Source organism: Puma concolor, chromosome A2, assembly GCF_028749965.1.
Source record: "Puma concolor isolate L17-30 chromosome A2, mPumCon1.1.hap2, whole genome shotgun sequence".
NCBI classification, from domain to species: Eukaryota; Metazoa; Chordata; class Mammalia; order Carnivora; family Felidae; genus Puma; species Puma concolor.
In genome coordinates, this window is record NC_141668.1 from 150909247 (window position 1) to 150928502 (window position 19256).

A 19256-nucleotide genomic window follows, 5' to 3' on the forward strand; every position below is an offset into this window, starting at 1 on the left:
TTATTGTGAGGGCTTGTTTAAGAAGTTGAGGGGGAGTAGAAAACACAACCCCAGAGTGTGCCACTTGGGCATGTAGATTGTTTTGAACTGAAGGAAATTAAGCTGACTCAGGAAAACCGCCCAAGGAATTCAGATAGAGGGCCTGTAACAGGAAGAGAGCTGTTACCAGAGATAACTGTTTACATCAGAAAGAGTTATCTGTGGGGCGCCTGGGTGGCTTAGTCCCTTGCCCGTCCAACTCTTGATCCCAGCTGTCGTGATCTCACAGTCCGTGGGGGTAAGCCCCCATGTTGAGCCTCACGTTGACTGTGCAGACCCTTCTTGGGATTCTCTCTCTCCAAACAAACAAACAAACAAGCTTTTTAAAAATGCTGTTTAAAAAAACAGAAAACTTATCTGCCTCTGCCTCGCGTGACAAACATTTGTTTACCAAACATTTGCTCTTCTCATCTTCTTATGAATTGTCTTTCTCCCCATTGAAGCCCTAGCCCCCCACCCTTTTCTCTATGGCTCAGCATATGGTATACAAACCTCAATTGCCAGGGCACCTGGCTGGCTCAGTCAGAAGAGCATATGACTCTTTTTTTTTTTTTTTTTTTTTAATGTTTATTTATTTATTTTGAGAGAGAGCTAGCAAGCTCCCATGTGAGTGGGGGAAGGGCAGAGAGAAAGGGACAGAGAGAATCCTAAGCAGGGATTCTGCGCTGTCAGCACCAAGCACGACTCAGGGCTTGATCTCACGGTTCATGTGATGATGACCTGAGCCGAAATCAAGAGTCAGACACTTAATCTACTGAGCCACCCAGGTGCCCCAAGAGCATAACTCTTGATCTCAGGATGGTGAGTTTGATTCCCACATTGGGTGTAGAGATTACTTTAAATGAATAAATAAAAACTTAAAAACAAAACAAAAAAACCCCTCAGTTGCCTGACTGCCTGAAGGGGCCAAGGGCAGGCTACCCCAAAACGTGCCACTTTGGTATATTGATTATTTTAAGTAAAATTTACTGAAGAAACAGCCTATGCAAGAAGGACACTCAGACCCTCCTCTGTCCCCCTGAAAGCAGAAAATAAATCTCCCAGGTGAAAGGTACCCTCCCTGTACCAGGAGCTAAAGAGACACCCTTCTCACCAGAGATGGGAAATTCAGAGCCCAGAAGGCTGTATAAATAACTCTTGTTACTTTTTACTAATTTATGACCCCAGCCCAAATTCTGTTTAGAATTTCTTACTAATTGAGGCTCCCAAAGTTAAGTTTTCTTTGTTCTGTCAATTCCTCACAGATGTATTGTCTCTTTGTCTAAAGAGTATGAAAACTGCCTGCCTTCATCATTTCTTGAAGTCTCAATTCCATAACTGGACTTCTGTACACGCGTAATGAAACTCTGGTATTTTTTCCTGTTCGTTAATCTGTGTCATGTCAATTTAATTCCTAGTCCAGTTGGAAGATGTTGAGAGTAGAGAAGAATTTTTTCTTCTCTTCAGTTGGTGTAGTTGGCAGGATACTTTAATTCACTGGACATCGCTCGCTCCAGACACTGTAGCAGCTGAGAGATCCTGGACATCCAACATCCAACTGGCAAAAGGTAAGATCTCTTACCACGTCAGCCTCCTGGAAGCTCTACAGAGTCCAATGGAGATAGAGTGGTGAGAATCTTTTTTTCTTCCTGTAAATTTAGATTAGGAGAAAATATTGTGGAACTAGCTCCTTGGGCAACTCTCAAGCTGACCTCAGAGACTGTTGAGTTAAAGAGACTGGCCATCCATTTAAACAAACTTTGCTGTGGATCCTCTATGTAAAAACAGAATGAGGTTTTTCCTTTTGTTCTGTGTCCTAAGAGTTTGGCTTTGTGACCCATGAGAACATTTTCTCTGATTTCTGCCTTCAGGAGGGTACACTTACTGAGGTCCACTTTGGTGGCCTGTCAAATAGAGACGCATAGTTACAATTTGCACTCTGTCTGGCCAGGCCAGCTTGCAGGGGAATTTGTCATAAAAGGTCCCAGCCCATAAGGGGCCTTGTTGTCCAAGCTTTGTTGCTTGGCAGTGCTAGAAAAATCCCATCCCAGTAGCACCCACCCAGTGTCACAAATTAGAGGGTCTGTGACTGGAGGCATCTCACCATTTCATGAGAGACCAGAGACATCCTTACCTCCTGTGCAACAGAGGTCTTTGTTCTAAGACTAATTTTGGGAGTGAACTTTTGGATCATGGGGGTTATATCATATATGCCCTCTCTGGACACCCCTTGTATCTTTGGTTAAACCATTAAAACGCTTATTGGTTTGAGTCCCTATTAATAGATCCTATTCATCAATGGCCAGACATTGACTATATTTGAAAAAATATAAATTGACTATATTTGAAAAAAAAAATCCTGTATAAAGGACTCTCAGTTGTCTTATTGGAATAATAGCTAGGCTTAAGGACTGCCTTGACAAGATAAAAATTAGACTTAAGACAAATGACCACATCTAAACTAAATTTCCTTTCTTCAAATCCAGATCTCAAATCTGCCTATTTTAACTTCGCTTCCCCTACGAGATTTGCAGAGAGCATTCCAGCTTCATCTCTAGGTTCAAAGTATACAGGCTACTCTTGTAAATGCTGAAGGCCAAAAAGTGAATTTAGCAGAAGCAACTGGGACAGGCAGTAGGGCTCACTTTGCTGTAATCAGGTCTGCCAGCTTCAGGCATTTCTATGCAATAACCTTCGCAGATGTATCCTAGACACCCCCCCCCCAAACCATGCCCCCCACTTCAAAGAATTCATATCCCTTGAACAGCAGCGGATCTTTTGAATTATAAAGCCCTTTTTCCCCCACTTTCAAAAGATCCTACCAAATTTAGAGAAGAATTGGAAAGATTAATTGCTATTCACAACCCTATTCACAGAGACCTTGACTGGCTGCTAAGGGGAGTTCTTCTGACCCAAGATTAAACCGGTTATTAGACAGGCCAGACTAGCCCCTGAGAAAACCCCTTCCACAAAAGAAACAGGTGATCCACATTTCTCACAGGCCCTCCTATAAATGATCTGCAAAAGGCCAGTATTCAGAGTCAAATAGAAGCCTAGGTTAAACTGTGTACTCAGTACTCAGAAAGAAGGCTTTTGTTAAAATGCTTTATGCAAACTTTACAAAGGCATAAATCTTTTGATTCTCATTTTAGTTAAAAATCTCTGTGATATAAAGAAACAAACTTAGTTTAAAAGGTGGGCTAATCCCTTGATATTCAGGCTATAATCCAGTTCTTTGGGGAATTAAAAATGCCTCTGTTTTACAAATATATATATATAAAATGAGAAATTCGCCTAGAAACAAGTCACAGATGACCTATCTTTACAAACCTCACCTATTTCTCTTAAAATGTTGATGGATATAGTACTTTTTTTTAAGTAGGCTCTATACCCAACATAGGGTTTGAACAACCCTGAGATCAAGAGTCACATGCTCTGCCAGCTGAGCCAGCCAGGCACCCCTGTTTATGAATAAAAGATCAAGCTACTGGAACAAAATTGTCCTATACTTAGAAAAACAACAACAACAACAACAAACAAACTTGTGCTCTTTCTCTGCCCCTTAAAGTTATTAATCTTCTGTCCTTGAAATGACATAGCCCACAACTGCCTAAGAATAAAGGGAAAAAAGGAGGGTGGGGAGTAGACCTTTTAAAATACAAGCTGCTAAAAGGGCTCTTTGAATGGCACCTCTGATATGCTCCAAATACCCACCTTAGAGGAAACATGGATACTTTCTCTGTAAATTTTCTACCCCCATCTTCTCTAGGACTTAAGAGCCATTCATTGAAATTCTTCGTTTTTTAAGTATATTTGTTTATTTTTGAGAGAGAGAGAAAGAGAATCCCAAGCAGGCTCCAGGCTAATAAACAGCATGACAAGGGACTTGGCATGGGGCTCCTTGTGGGGCTTGAACCCACCTACCATGACCTCATGACCTGAACTGAAATCAAAAGTCAGAGGCTTAACCGATGCAGCTACCCAGGCACCCCTCCATAGGTCATTCTAACTCACAAATTTATCTCCAAGAATTGGAATTCATAAGGAGCCCTCAGTTTTAGAAGCTATATTGTTTAGGAGAGGTTCCACTTTAAACTGTATAGCATGAAATTTAAAAATTTAATAAATGGGCCAATCTTAACCCTATTGTGATATTAATTTCACAAAATGTAAGTGTATCAAGTCATCAGGTTGTACATGTTACTTAATGTTATATTTTAGTTATATCTCAATACAGCTGGGGGGCAACTTTCTAACCAGCTTAAACAATAAGGAATAATTGTTATTTCACGTAACAAGGGATTTCAAGGTAGGACGCTGTAGAGTTGGTGTGCAGGTCACAAAGACCCTGGGTCAGTGTCCTAGAGCTGCTCTAACACTCACACAAAGTGGGTGGCCTAAAACAATAGGGTTTTATTGTCTCAGTTCTGGAGGCCAGTAGTCCAAAATCAATTTGTCACCAGGGTCATGTTTCTCTGAAACCTATAGGAGACACTCCCATCTCTACTTCCAACTTCACAGGGCCACCTTCTGTCTCTCCCCTCTTCTCTAAGTTTATTTTGAGAGAGACAGAGAGTGCAGGCAGGGGAGGAGTGGGGTGCATACAGAGGATCCCAAGCAGACTCTGTGTTGACAGCGGAGAGCCTGATGTGGGGCTTGAACTCACACACCGTGAGATCACGACCCGAGCTGAAGTCAGATGCTTAACTGACTGAGCCACGCAGGAGCCCCTCTCCTCTTCTCATAAGGACACCAGTCATATTGGATTCAGGGCCCAGCCTACTCCAGTATGACGTCGTCTTTACTAATTACATCTGCTGCAACCCTGTTTCCAAATTTGGTCACATTTTGGGGTGCTGGGGGTGGGGACTTCAATATATCTTTTGGGGGGGGGACACAATTCAATCCATAACGGACCTTTTCCATCTTTCTGCTCTGCCATTCTCATCCTGCTGGCTTGCCTTTAGGCTGCTTTCCTCATGATCAGACTTGGCTACAGGCATCACATCCAGCGCAACAGTGTCCAACGGATGAAGAGGGATCATTTCTTCCTTGTATTTCTTTTAGAAGCAAAGAAACTGTGAGGTGCCTGGGTGACTCAGTCGGTTAAACATTTGACTCTTGGTTTCAGCTTAGGTCATGATCTCACGGTTCGTGGGTTCAAGCCCCTCATCGGGCTCGGGGGCCTGCTTGAGATTCTCTCTCTGCCCCACTCCCTCTCCCCCCCATCCCACAAATGTGCACTCTCTCTCTCAAAATAAATAAGCATTTAAAAAATAGATAAGCATTAAAAAAAAAAAAAGAGGCAAAGAAATCTTCCAAGACCCCTTCCCCAGCAGACTTCCTCTCATTTCTCATTAGCAAAAATACCATCACACTGGCAAGCCTAATCCCGTCACTGGAAGGGAAACAAGACCACCCATCATGATTGGTTTGGATCAAGGGTTCTCAAATTCCAGTATGTATCAGTATCACCTAGAGGGCTTGTTAAAACAAATTGCTGGGCTCCACCCCCAGAGCTTCTAGTTCAGTAGGTGTGGCACAAGATCTGAGAATTTGACTTTTTAAAAACTTTTATTATTTTTTTAAAAATTTAATGTTGGGGCACCTGGGTGGCTCAGTCGGTTGAGCACCCGACTTCGGCTCAGGTCATGGTCTCGCGGTTTGTGAGTTCGAGCCCCGTGTCAGGCTCTGTGGTGACAGCTCTGAGCCCGGAGCCTGCTTCGGATTCTGTGTCTCCCTCTCTCTCTGCCCCTCCCCTGCTCACGCTCTGTCTCTCGCTCTTTCAATAATAAATAAACGTTAAAAATTTTTTTTAAATAAAAAAAATTTTTAATGTTTTATTTATCCTTTATTTCTCTCTCAAGGATAAACGTTAAAAAATTTTTTTAAATAAAACATTTAATAAAATTTTTTTAATGTTTTATTTATCCTTGAGAGAGAGAGACAGAGCATAAGCGAGGGAGGGGCTGAGTGAGAGAGGGACACAGAATCCGAAGCAGGCTCCAGGCTCTGAGCTGTCACCACAGAGCCCGATGCGGGGCTCAAACTCACAAACCACGAGATCATGACCTGAGCTGAAGTCGGACGCTAAACCCACTGAGCCACCCCGGCGCCCCTTGATTTTTTTTAATGCTTACTTGTGAGAGGGAGCAAGTGGGGGAGGGGCAGAAAGAGGAAGAGACAGAGAATCTGAAGCAGGCTCCGTGAGGTTAGCTCAGAGCCTGATGTGGGGCTCTAGCTCACAAACTGTGACAGCATGACCTGAGCTGAAATCAAGAGTTGGATGCTTTACCGACTGAACCACCTGGGTGCCCCAAGAATTTGACTTTTTTTTTTTTTTAAACGTTTTATTTATTTTTGAGACAGGGAGAGACAGAGCATGAACAGGGGAGGGTCAGAGAGAGGGAGACACAGAATCCGAAACAGGCTCCAGGCTCCGAGCTGTCAGCACAGAGCCCGACGCAGGGCTCGAACTCACGGACCGCGAGATCATGACCTGAGCCGAAGTCAGCCGCTTAACCAACTGAGCCACCCAGGCGCCCCAAGAATTTGACTTTTTGACAAGTTCTCAGGCAAGGCTGATGGCTACTGGTCCCAAGACCACACTTTGAGAACCGGTGGTTTAGACTGAGGATTTATCTCAGAGGACTAGGGTCAACTCTTGGAAAAGGCATTGCTATCCAGAGGAGGGAGGAATACCTGAACAAAATCAAGATTCCATCAGAAAAGAGCCAAGAGGGGCACCTGGGTGGCTCAGTCGGTTGAGTGGCCGACTTCCGCTCAGGTCATGATCTCGCGCTCCGTGAGTTCGAGCCCTGTGAGTTCGAGCTGTGCTGACAGCTCAGAGCCTGGAGCCCGTTTTGGATTCTGTGTCTCCCTCTCTCTGACCCTCCCCTGTTCATGCTCTGTCTCTCCCTGTCTCAAAAAGAAAAAAAGAAAAGAGCCAAGAGGAGGAAGCTATTGAGCAGGCAACCACACAGCGGCCAAAGAACAGCTAGGAAGAGACAAGGAGTGTGTCCAGTCAGGTGAAAAGAGTCAGAACAGGAAGATGTCAGTGGAGCCATGGAGAAGAGATTAGGGAGTGGTCAACACCATTAATGTCACAGATAGGAACAGGAAGGTAAGCACTGAACAGTGACCATTGGATTGGACCACTAAAATATCTTTATTGATGTCAGCAAAAGCAATTTTATTTTGAAGACAACACGTAGGAACACTTATACAAAATGCAAAATATTTACATATCATTATCTGCTACTGATGCCAAGTGATAGCACTAATTTCTAGGGCTGGGATTGGTTTTTCTGGAATCCAGGTAACTAGGTGATTAATAAGAGACCATGGAGTTTGGATTTACTGCTAAACAATAAAATAAGTTTACTGAGACAGAACTCAGTATTCTGAGCTCAAGTTCAAACATAGCCACATCCTGAGTCCTAAGTTAGACGAAAGGTCATGATTGTGGGGAATGGTTTGCATATCCTCATCTATTTGCCTCATCTCTTTGTCCACACATCTGTCTCTGCATATGTTCAGATATGTCTACTAATCCATCAACTCCCACCTACTCCTCTCTATGCACATTTATTGTCAAGCTTCACATATATACATAGGTATCTACAGACAAATCCAGGTTCTGCCACTTGCTACTGGAATACCTCTCTTGGCCTCCATTTTCACATCTATAAAATATAGATAATTGCATCTCTTATAGAGTTGTGAGGATTAGGTGAGAGATCACGTGTATAAATAAAACTGCATATGTATGCAAGGCAATTGTTATTATGGCTACACACCCTTTACTTTCTCCACATATAACATTGTCAGCTACGACTGATTTCCAAGTGTTGGATGGCTACGGTTTTTAAAATGTATGATTCCAACCATGTTACATTCTGGAAGAAGGAAAACTATGAAGGCTCTATAAAGATCAGGGTTTGGGGCGCCTGGGTGGCGCAGTCGGTTAAGCGTCCGACTTCAGCCAGGTCACGATCTCGCGGTCCGTGAGTTCGAGCCCCGCGTCGGGCTCTGGGCTGATGGCTCGGAGCCTGGAGCCTGTTTCCAATTCTGTGTCTCCCTCTCTCTCTGCCCCTCCCCCGTTCATGCTCTGTCTCTGTCTGTCCCATAAATAAATAAAAACATTGAAAAAAAAAAATTAAAAAAAAAAAAAAATCAGGGTTTGCCAGGAGTTATGGTGGGGGTGGTAGGGATGAATCGGTGGAGCACAGAGGATTTTTAGGGCTGTGAAAATACTCCGTATGATATCATAATGATGGATACTTGTCATTATACGTTTGTCCAAACCCATACAATGTATAAAACCAAGAGTGAGCCCTAATGTAAATTATAGTTAGGGAGATTTTGATGTGTCAATGTAGGTTCATCCTTTGTAACTCTAGTGGGTGTTGTCGATAATGGGGGCTGCTATGAATGTGTGGGGACAGGGAGTATACCCGACATTTCTGTATCTTCCTCTTTTGATGTGAACTTACAACTGCTCTAAAAAAAATTAAGTGTTAGAAGAAAAAGAGAGAAAATGGAAAAAAGGTAAATGGGCCAATCAAATATCTGAAATCCTTTGGCTAAATTCATCTATTCAATTAAAAATACAAATTGAGCCAGGGGTGCTGGGTGGCTCAGTCGGTTGAGTGTCTGACTCTTGATTTCAGCTCAGGTCATGATCTCAGGGTCATGGGATCAAGCCCCTTGTTAGATTCCGAGATGGGTGTGGAGCCTGCTTGGGATTCTCTCTCCCTTCTCGCTGGCCCTCTCCCCTGCTCACTCTCTCTCTCTCTTAAAAAAAAAAAAGAAAGAAAAAAAAATTGAGTCAGACACTGGCCGGACCCTAGATAAATTGGGAAGCAAAATTACTTCACAAACACATGATGGAATCATATGTAGCCACTCAAGATGTTCTGTACTCATTGACCTAGGAGATAGATGTTCATACTATTGGATGAAAAGAGTAGGTTATAAATATTAAATTATGAGCCCATTAAAAATATATTTCAAGGAAAAATCTGAAAAGTTCTACATCAAAATGGTAAAATTTATGTCATGTATATTTTACCCTAATAAAAACCAATGTAACAGCAGTTACTTCTGGATGCTAGGTTTGTTTTTCTTGTTACTAATTTGTATTTTTTAGTGTCTCTGCAATGAATATGTATTTGCTTGTGTGAAAACTAAGTAAATAAATAAAATAATGATTTTGTTTTAAGTTTATTTCTTTATTTTGAGGGAGGGGGAGAGGGAAAGAAAGGGGGAGGAGATCAAGGGTGGGGAGGGCAGAGAGAGAGGGAGATTCCCAAGCAGGTTCCGCAGAGCCTGACTTCACAAACCACAAGATCACGACCTGAGCCGAAGTCAAGAGTCGGATGCTTAATGGACTGAGCCACCCAGGTGTCCCGATTTCTTTTTTTTTTTAAGTAGGCTCCATGCCCAATGTGGGGCTGGAACTCACAACCCTGAGATTGAGAGTCACACGCTCTACTGACTGACCCAGCCAGGTGCCCCAAATGAAATAATGATTTAAAAGAAAAGGAAAAATGAAAAATTAAGTCTGACGCTCTTCAAGAAGTTTGATGCACTTCTGACTGCAGCAGTCCCGTCTACCCATCCCCCACTGGAGCCAGCCTTTCTGGGTCACCTTTTAATGTCCAGCCTTTAAGGCACTGTTGGACTGGAAGCTAGGAGAGCCCCACTCTAACAGGGCAGGAAGCCAGACGAGGAATGTGAAACAGGCTGAACCATTTCAGGACACTCTTAAAATATGAAAAAAATGACTTTTCCATCCCAAAAATAATTCAGGGAGTCAAGTCTCAGGAGGAAACTTCAGTCTTAACAGTGAAATCTGGGAAAGGTATAGGGAGTACAAAACTAGAAAAGATTTTCTTACAGCTGACAACATTCAGTTGTTTCTATCTCTGGTTGTTTTTGTTTTCCGTGGGTTAAAAGAATTCAAACAAATGGTATCTCACTTGGTGTATTCAACTTCTTGGAAGTTCCAGGACATGGCACCAAATCTGTCCTTATTGCCATTTAACCATTCAAAGCAGACTCTACATCAGCCTTTCCAGCCTGTGAAATAAAGGAGGAATTGCTGGGAAGTGAGAGCTCCAGGGCACAGAGGACTTTTCTTCTATTGCTTCGCAGTTTGGAAAGTTGCCATCCATTCAGGTTTCACTCAGACAGGCTTTTGCCAGATCCCAGAACAAATTGTAGCCAGAAGTTCTGCTCTTTGTGTGAAGGCAATTGCAGCCCAGACTTAGCCAGGATCTTGCCCTCTCCCTTCAAAGAACAACTTCTTTTTATGTGTAGGGATCCTGGCTTTCCTTTTACCCAGGGACGTCCCTTAATTCTTTCTAGAAAGATTCAACTATCCCAGGGTTTCTGCTTTCTTTTTACCATTGTCCAGGTTATATCTGGATCTCTGGATATCACATCTTTTTTTTTTTAATTTTTTTTAACGTTTATTTATTTTTGAGACAGAGAGAGACAGAGCATGAATGGGGGAGGGTCAGAGAGAGGGAGACACAGTTTCTGAAACAGGCTCCAGGCTCTGAGCCATCAGCACAGAGCCTGACGCGGGGCTTGAACTCACGAACCGTGAGATCATGACCTGAGCCGAAGTCGGACGCTCAACCGACTGAGCCACCCAGGCGCCCCTCACATCTTCTTAATATCAGTGATTTTAATGTTTAAGTCTTTCCTTTTCCTTTTTCTTCCTCTTTAGCCACTGCAGTTTAGCAAAGCAAAATAAACAGGCCTGTCTCCATTGTTAGAGACCTCAGGCAATTAATCTTTGAGTTGCTGCATGCAACTTAGAGATCTATGAACTCTCATAGGCTGCACTGAGTTTGACCTCTTGCACAGAAAGTTAAAGCCAAGGTGCCTGCCCGGTACCTATTTTGTGATCAGACACCGCTTTCCTTTGTTAGGGATCAACTTTCCTTCCTTTTAAGGCAAAAAATCTTTTAAACAAACCAGAGGGTAATGCAGCTGTTTTACATCTTGAACGTGGTGGTGGTTGCACGACTGAACATCGGTGTCAAAACTTATAAAACTACCCATTTAAAAGGCCAGTTTTTACTGTACATCAATTATACCTCAATTAAGAACACCACCAACAATTTGCTTTACTACCCTGGAAAAATGTGCAATATACAATACTAACCTGGGGGGAAGTGATGGTTGCATTTATAAAGTTTATGTAGATACATGAATAAAGGAGGAGGAAATTGGGAGAACTTAATTTGTTGAATAAGAGATAACTTAACTTTTTAAGAATTTCTTTGTAATCGATGCTATTAATTTTGAGGCTGTAAATACATCTTAAAACTTAAAGGTGGAGCTATACACGTAAAATTAGTCCACCTTATTCACTTTACGTTATATGTCAATTAAAAAGTTTTTATAGAAGTCTTAAAAGAAAGTTCTGGGCAGTAGTTACAAGGGTGTATATCCAAATGAAAAAAAAAATCACTTAAAATTTGTGCAGTCTATCGTATAATACAGCTCAAAAAAACGAACAAAAAATCCCCCAGACCCTGAAACTGAAACTATGCTTGCGCTGTGGTGCACTAGCAGTCAAAGCCCGCCAGCGGTTAGCGCACTAACTCACCCCCAGGCCGCCGCTCCAGTGGCGTAGCCGACCCTCGCAGTACCTGCTCCCAGTGGCCTGCGATCCCGCACAAAAGCCCACGGCTTCCGGGCACCCTCGGCCTTCCGGCCCACCAAAGGGAAGGCCGTGGGCATCCCCGCCCCTCGCGCCCTACTGCCCGTCAGGGAACCGCCGCCTCGGGCCACCCAGCCACTCCATTCCTCGGCGGCCGCACTGACGTCACCGCCCCACCGCCCCTTCTCGCGCTGCCGTTCCGCCCGCCCCCTTTCCCGGCGTGCGCTGCGGTGAGGCTCCTCGCCCTCAGCTTCTGCCTGTCGTCCCAAGATGGCGGACACAATGAGCCGGCGCCGCGCCGGTTGGCCTTGAGGCGACTGTGAGGAGGAAAGGTCCGCGAGATCCCGCAGTCCCGGCAGAAGAGCGCCGCACGTGCAGAAGGAGGAAGGGGTGGAGGCGGCCCGACTGTCGGCCGCCTTTCCGCTCGCCGCCGGCGCGGCGCCCGCCCCGCCCGGGTCGGCCCCTCGGCAGCCAGCCCGCCCGCCCGCCTGCTGCCGGGCCCCGCCCCAGCCCTGCGCCGCCGCCACCGCCTCCAGCAGCCGCCGCCATGAAGCTGACCGACAGCGTGCTGCGGAGTTTCCGCGTCGCCAAGGTGTTCCGCGAGAACTCGGACAAGATTAACTGCTTTGACTTTAGCCCCAACGGCGAGACGGTCATCTCGAGCAGCGACGACGACTCCATCGTGCTCTATGACTGCCAGGAGGGCAAGTGAGTGCGGCGGTGGCCCTGGGCCCGGGCCCGAGTCTGTCCGTCCCTCCCTCTCTCCCTCTCGTGGCCCAGCGCTCGCCCCCGGCCCCGCCGCCCTCTCCGGCCTGTTTTGCACTCGCTGCCGCCAGGGCCGCTTCATTCCGAAGATGTCCAGGAGACCTTTTTAAAAAATAATAAGAATAGTGAGAGTGATACTACCATCGTTATTATTTTGCTTGCTTTCGGCCTCCTGGAAAAGCGCTTCCGTATCGCTTGCCAAACCCCACCTTGACCTTGACCTTTAAACGCCCGGTCCGCCCACCTGGGCCCCAGCAGGTAGCTTTTCCGCTCCTCAGACTCTGTCAGAGGTGCCGGTCGGCTCTGGCCCCCCGCGCGGAACCGCAGAGGCTGCGCTCCTGCCTCTCAGTCAGCAGCGTCACAGCTCGCTCTCTCTGCCCTCCTCGGTGACCTCGATTCAGCCCTGGCACTCCGCCCATCCCCTGCCCCTTAGCTGCCCGCCGCCTTCTGCCGGAAGGCCGCGTGGGTTGCAATTCTTAGCTGTCAGGATTTATTTGTTGTGCCTCTTTGGGCCCCCTGTCTTTTTCTTTCGGTTCCAAATCATTCTTTTACTCCCTCAGACCCATTGCCCACATTTGTAGTTAACTTTTTAACAACATCAGAAACTTTTCCTTTTTGCCAAAAAAACCTAACTTGTCTGTCCCATCCCGACCTGAATGGGAACCTACTAGGAAAACATAGCATCCCAAAACAATTTTATGTTTCCTCTTATATATATTTCTAATTTACACTTTATGGTCCAACTGGAATTACCAAAATTCAGGGTCTGATCGTGAAATTTCTGTGTTGCCACCGCACTGCATCTTTAAAGTCTTATAAGCACATTTTTGCCTTTTTCTCTGGGGACCTTGTCAGCTTCACCTCACCCTTTATTTTTATTTTTTATTTTTAAATTTTTTTTTTCAACGTTTATTTTTGGGACAGAGAGAGACAGAGCATGAACGGGGGAGGGGCAGAGAGAGAGAGAGGGAGACACAGAATCGGAAACAGGCTCCAGGCTCTGAGCCATCAGCCCAGAGCCCGACGCGGGGCTCGAACTCCCGGACCGCGAGATCGTGACCTGGCTGAAGTCGGACGCTTAACCGACTGCGCCACCCAGGCGCCCTTCACCTCACCCTTTATAAACCTGCTTTGCTTTCTCCTTACTAAATTGTGAACTCCTTTGGAGCAGAAAGTGGCTTAGGCTAGATTCGATTTCCCTCAGCCACCTTCTCCAAGCAGGCTTGTGGCTATTTGGTATAATTCGGTGGCTAGTGGTTTTGTCAGATTTCATTTTGTTACCTAATTCCAGATCTTATTTTTTGAATCGTTGGGATTTTCTCTGTCTTTTCCAACTGTTCTTTTTGCCTTTTGTTTTGTTTAAAACCGATGCCTTCTGTAAACTTTCTTTGGAACTTGTCTCTTCGTTTGTGAATTCGGTTATCTAAAGTAATGTTTTGGTCTAAGCTGTATCTTCTTCCCAATTTTTTCCCACGGGGGCTATGGAAAAGTATTATGTAACTGGCTCTGGATCTGCCTGCAGTATGCAGACGAGTGGCCTAGAGTGGTGGTCCTAAGGGAAGAGAGCATTGTTAGCTGGACCAGTGCTGACTTGAGTCAACGTTATTCATTTAGTAGATGTATTTCTGTCCAGGTTTGGTCATTTGAATCAGCTTGGAAGAGAGAGTAACATATAGAGCTGGAGTCGGGATTAGGATTGTGGGTTCCTGGGACTAGAAGTAATTTGAAGCTGACTGGCTTGAAATGTTGAGTGCTTGTGCACAGATTGGAACCTCTACCTGGAACCTTGATGATGGAGATGTATGTTCTCATTCAAAGGAGATGAAGGTTGTGATAGCCTTCTTAGTAGTTTCTCTCTAAGTGTGGCATAATTTCTACTTGTTGGGAGCAGTGACAGTTTACTTGGAAGTAAAATGTTAATTTTATGACATGCAGTTTATTCACTCATGTAGCTTTTTACATAATTACAAACTTACAGGAAAGTTAAACAGTATTTCAGAGATCCATATCGTCCAATAATCAGTTACATTTTACCTCTTTTGCATTATAGCTCTCTGTGTTAAGTATTTAGGTATGCATTTTTTAATGAACCATTAAGAGAATAAGTTGGAGGTATCAAGCCCCTGATCTCCAAACACTTCAACATGGATTTCCTCAGCACAAGGACATTCTTTTACACAACCAGAGCACAATTATCCAAATTAGCAAATTTAGTATTGATATAATAGTATAGGGCATTCTCTTTTAAATTTTCTCTTATCAATTAATTGTGACCTTATTTCATTGTGGTCTATGGCAAGGGAGTGGCTTGGTAGTTAGGAGACCTGGGTTCTAGTTTGGCTTTGTGACCAGGTATGTGACATTGGTTAGATCACTTCTCTGAGTATTAGATGACCTCTTTTGCCTTTAAGAGTCCATGATCCTAAGGGGTAATGTGAGGAAAAAATGTGCCACTAGTATAAGTCAAACCAACATTGGTAGAAGAGTAGTGTTTCCTTGGAAGTCATAGTATCTCTACTAGATGATACTAAATGTTAGAATTTGGGAGTCTGAAGATGGTCAAAACAAGATTCTTTATACTTAATATTTTCCAGTTTTTTGTTCATTTTGTCCGTTGTTTTTGTTCATCCGTTGAGTGATTTTTCAATTTGAAAGACATAAAATATATTATCTGCTAGGTGATGAAAATTTTTCATAATATTTTTTATTCATGCCTGATCACCAGAATTGTAGTTTGTGGAAAGAAGCTTACCAAAATATTCATGGAAAAATGTTGTGCATGGGCTTTGTAAAGATCCTCTGAAATGGATGCAAAAATTAGGATCTTGTTTTCAAACTAGGAAGTGATATGAGGTAAAAGATTTCTGTTATTAAAAATGAATCTCAGGTTAGTGTTTGAGACAAATAGGCCATACATAAGTGGAACTAAAAACTTTCCTTATTCCATACCCTTTAACATTGGCTCTTCAGGATATGTCTTCAGTATTTTAGACTGAATTGTTGGGATAAGTAAGCTTCTTTTTCCACTTGTAGAAATAAAGTCAACTATTTTTTGAGAGCAAGAACACATGTATGTGCATACATGTGTTTGCTGTTTACCACACAGTAACCCCACAGCAGAGCCCAGGGTAGGGGATTCAACAGGGTAGCCTTTGAGCTGATCTTTTTAAGCTTTCAGTTAAAGGTGAGAATGTGGAAAATTCAGTGCATTTGGAATGAGAAGCTTGTTTGGAAATGAGTTTTGGGTAGGGTAGTTTTGGAAACCCTTGACCTCACTGACATTAACAAAAATTGAAAGTGCAAATATTTGAGTTCTTAAAGCTGCTTGGGTAATCTGATTGTTTAGCATCTAGGCTTCATTGAGAGGGCGAATTTTTTTCTTTTTCAAAATTGGAACTCTTTGTAAACATTGGTATACAATTTATAAAATCCTCCTATACCCAAATGTAGAACATTGTGAGCTTTTGGTTAAAGATTTTACTGAGATCAGTTTCAGTTTGACTTTGATTTTTGGGGTCCTATAGAGGAAGACATTGAAGAAAAAGGAACTTCATATGAATTTGTAACTCCTAGCTTAGAATTATGTGATTTTACATTAAAAAGAAAAGAACCAATGACCAGTTTTTTTCTAGGGAGAATCAGCCTTGCCTTCTAAAAGCCTCAGTAAGTACTTTGGACTTGTAGAATAGGAAGGATAGATAGCTTCTGCAACTGCAGGTTATATTAGGAAAGACAAGCAGTTTTACATCTGGTTTCAGTTTTGATAAATCATTTGTTTCTTCTTGAGAAAAGATCTGGTTTCTAAGTGAATGGCTCAAGAAAAGTTTGGGCCTCACTAATTTAACGTATTCCCATATCCCTCTTTGTTATAAACTGTGACTTGTGTTTTGTGTGCCTTTCTTTCCAAAAAGATGTACTTTTTCTCAAAACTTACTTCTGAACATTGTAGTAAAGACTCAGTTGAGCCCTCAGATTTACTTCCACTTCCTAACCTCAGCATTTGTTGTTCAGAGGTGAAAGTCTGTTGCACTTGATTGATTCCATTTGTTTTCTCTCGTTTGGAAGAAATTGTGTTTCTTTCCAGTGTTAGAGCTTCCAAAGAATTCTCATCCTTGCCACATCATTCAGATTCTTCTGTTTATATGAAGATCCTAGGTTTTGGTGATGGAGGATTTTGATGGTTTTCTTTCTCTGTCCATTTCCTCATCAGACCAAAGAGAACCCTGTACAGTAAGAAATATGGCGTGGACCTCATCAGATACACCCATGCAGCAAACACAGTCGTTTACAGCTCTAACAAAATAGACGGTAAGCAAGCCTTCTTTTTAGGAAGTAATGGTTATGATTTCTTTTGTTAAGTAGTTCTTGGAATCTTTGTGACGATTTCTGCTTTGCTTAGAGTTTCTGTAATTTAAACATATTTTCTTAAGATGTTAGCAATTGTTATGACTGAAGGGATGCTGGAAACAAGCCACCAATACTTTTGAAGGACTTGAAATGGAGTATGAAAGGTCTCTAGATTAGAATGGAGAGTGGGTATAGGAAGCAATGAATTATATTTATAGTTTGTACTTCTTTAAACTTGAAAGAATACTTTTTGAACAAATAAAAGGAAAGACTATTTGACATACAGCAAGTGGCAAATAACCACGAATGTTTGAGCTGTGGTAGTTTAGGGACCTTAGATGAGTTTTTGGTGTATGCTCTACCTTTCATGGTCTGTGTCATGAAGGACAGTGTATTGAGCTTAATTATGTTTAATTTTAGGGACCATTTTTAATCTGAATTTTGTCCCTTTTCCATTTTATTTTATTTATTTTTAAAGACTTTATTTGTAAGTAATCTCTATACCCATTGTGGGGCTCGAATTCACAACCCTGAAATCAAAAGAGTCACATGCCCTTTAGACTGAGCCAGCTAGAGGGCCCTTCCCCTTTTAACTTTTAAATAAAGTTAATGGCTTTAAAGAGTAAAGAGTTATTTTTATAAATTAAATTTGTGAATTTCTTTATCTAATAAATGATCTTGATCTTGTTTTTACCTGCATTTATTTCCCCTGGGATAAGTCATTCTCAGTTGACAGTTCATCTTGGTAGTTGAGGACTTTCACCTTAGGACTCTTTTTTTTTTTTTTTTTCATTTATCTCACTGATTTATTGATTGTCTCGCTTTTTATAGTAAGTTTTTTTTTTCTTTTTTTAAAATTTTAATGTTTATTTTTGAGAGAGAGACAGAACATGAGCAGGGGAGGGGCAGAGAGAGAGGGAGGGAGACACAGAATCCAAGGCAGGCTTCAGGCTCTGAGCTGTCGGCACAGAACTCGATGCGGGGCCCCAGCCCACAGACCGTGAGATCATGACCTGCGAGATCATGACCTGAGGTGAAGTCGGCCACTTAACCGACTGAGCCACCCAGGCGCCCCTGCAGTTAAGATTTTTCTAATGTCATCCACAAAGATCACTTAGACTGCTGTTTTGGCTATGCTTATCTCAGAGCAGATGGGCGGAAGTCCTTTTTTTTTTTTTTTTAATGAGACTTTTCTGCCTGTACTGATTTTTAGTAAGTATATCATTTCTACTTTTCATGCCTCTATTTCAGAAGTGGTTTTCTAAGTAAGCAGTGCAATTGATGCTTTTGGACAAGAATATAAAACATTAGGATCCTGAGGAAACATATCTATGTGATCACCTGAATGACTGGTATACTTCTTCTGTTGGGGTGATTAAATGTGAGGATTCTCCAAATATGGTGCAAAATGAGGCAAATGTGTGGCACTTGCAGCTTTGCTGCCAGGCCTCTGCTGGGAGGATGTTGCCTTTCCTGTCTCGAGTGCATCCTGAAGAGTTCCTCCAGCGCTCCGTTTCCTTTTGCCTGATTCCAGGCTGAGGTAGTAGTTTGTACAGTTTGAGGGTCTATGATACCACCCGGTACAGGAGATAACTGTACAGGCCACTGCCTTGCCAGGAACAGTGCACCAGCTACTGAGTGGGGCGGAGAGGATGGCGACTCCCTGCTCATCTCTGGGAAACCAGGTAATGGGGAGGAAAGTCTTTTTCTGCTTAGGGCAGGTGAGTAGTTACTAGCAATAGAACATTCAGGAAGACTTCATAGTTGTCATTCTAGAACTTTGAAGATTTTCAAGGAAAACTATATAGAGTTCAGTTTTGGAACATACAAAGAGTGTGGTTTTCCCTCTCCTGAGTTAGACTCCCTGTTACTAGAAAGTACCCCTGTGAACAACTGGAATGACTTGGTGCTTTCAGCCTCTTTGTTTCTGTGTTCTGTTTGCCTCTAGAATGTTCTTTCTATGCTTTCCTATCTATATTGGCACCATTTCCTATTGCCTTTTTCGCAACAATTGCTTCCTACTCCTAGTCTTTTGCAAGGCATAGTACTTTCTAGTTCTGTTCTTTATGGCACTTCATTCCCTTTCCACCGCCATCTTTTTGTTTACTCTTTCAGGTAGAATCACTTGGTTTTTAAGAGTGTTTGTCTTTTTCTCCCCAAGCACAAATCTCTATGATTATTCTTTTTCTTGACAGAATCTCGCTGCTGTGACTTACTGATGTATTTATGAGTTTAATTTTTAAATGTTTTAAGATCTTTTTAACCCAATTTCCTGATTTGTTCTTTTGGACACTTTATTATTATTATTATTATTATTATTATTATTATCAACTGACTTCTCTCTGATGCACAAAGTACCAGTGGATAGCTGGTTAACTTAAAAAGTAGTAGGACGTTACTTCTGTTTCCATTTGTTTAGTTTTGATGTAGATTATATACCCAATTA

At 42.8% G+C, this 19256-nt stretch overlaps 1 protein-coding gene and 1 long non-coding RNA gene across 2 annotated transcripts in view; one reads left to right on the top strand and one right to left on the bottom strand.

Annotated features, from left to right (window-relative positions):
• On the bottom strand, positions 1 to 11970 carry LOC147583594 (uncharacterized). Its single transcript, XR_015248374.1, has 3 exons — positions 11645 to 11970; positions 1233 to 1922; positions 1 to 335 (listed from the first exon to the last, which is right to left on the bottom strand). It is a non-coding gene; the product is annotated as an uncharacterized LOC147583594 (long non-coding RNA).
• WDR82 (WD repeat domain 82) overlaps positions 11938 to 19256 on the top strand; it is an 18764-nt gene continuing 11445 nt past the window's right edge. Inside the window, exons 1-2 of the mRNA XM_086698047.1 lie at positions 11938 to 12406; positions 16674 to 16771. Of these exons, the coding sequence (XP_086554173.1) occupies positions 12246 to 12406; positions 16674 to 16771 (259 nt within the window). The 5' untranslated portion in view covers positions 11938 to 12245. The remainder of the gene's footprint in view (positions 12407 to 16673; positions 16772 to 19256) is intronic.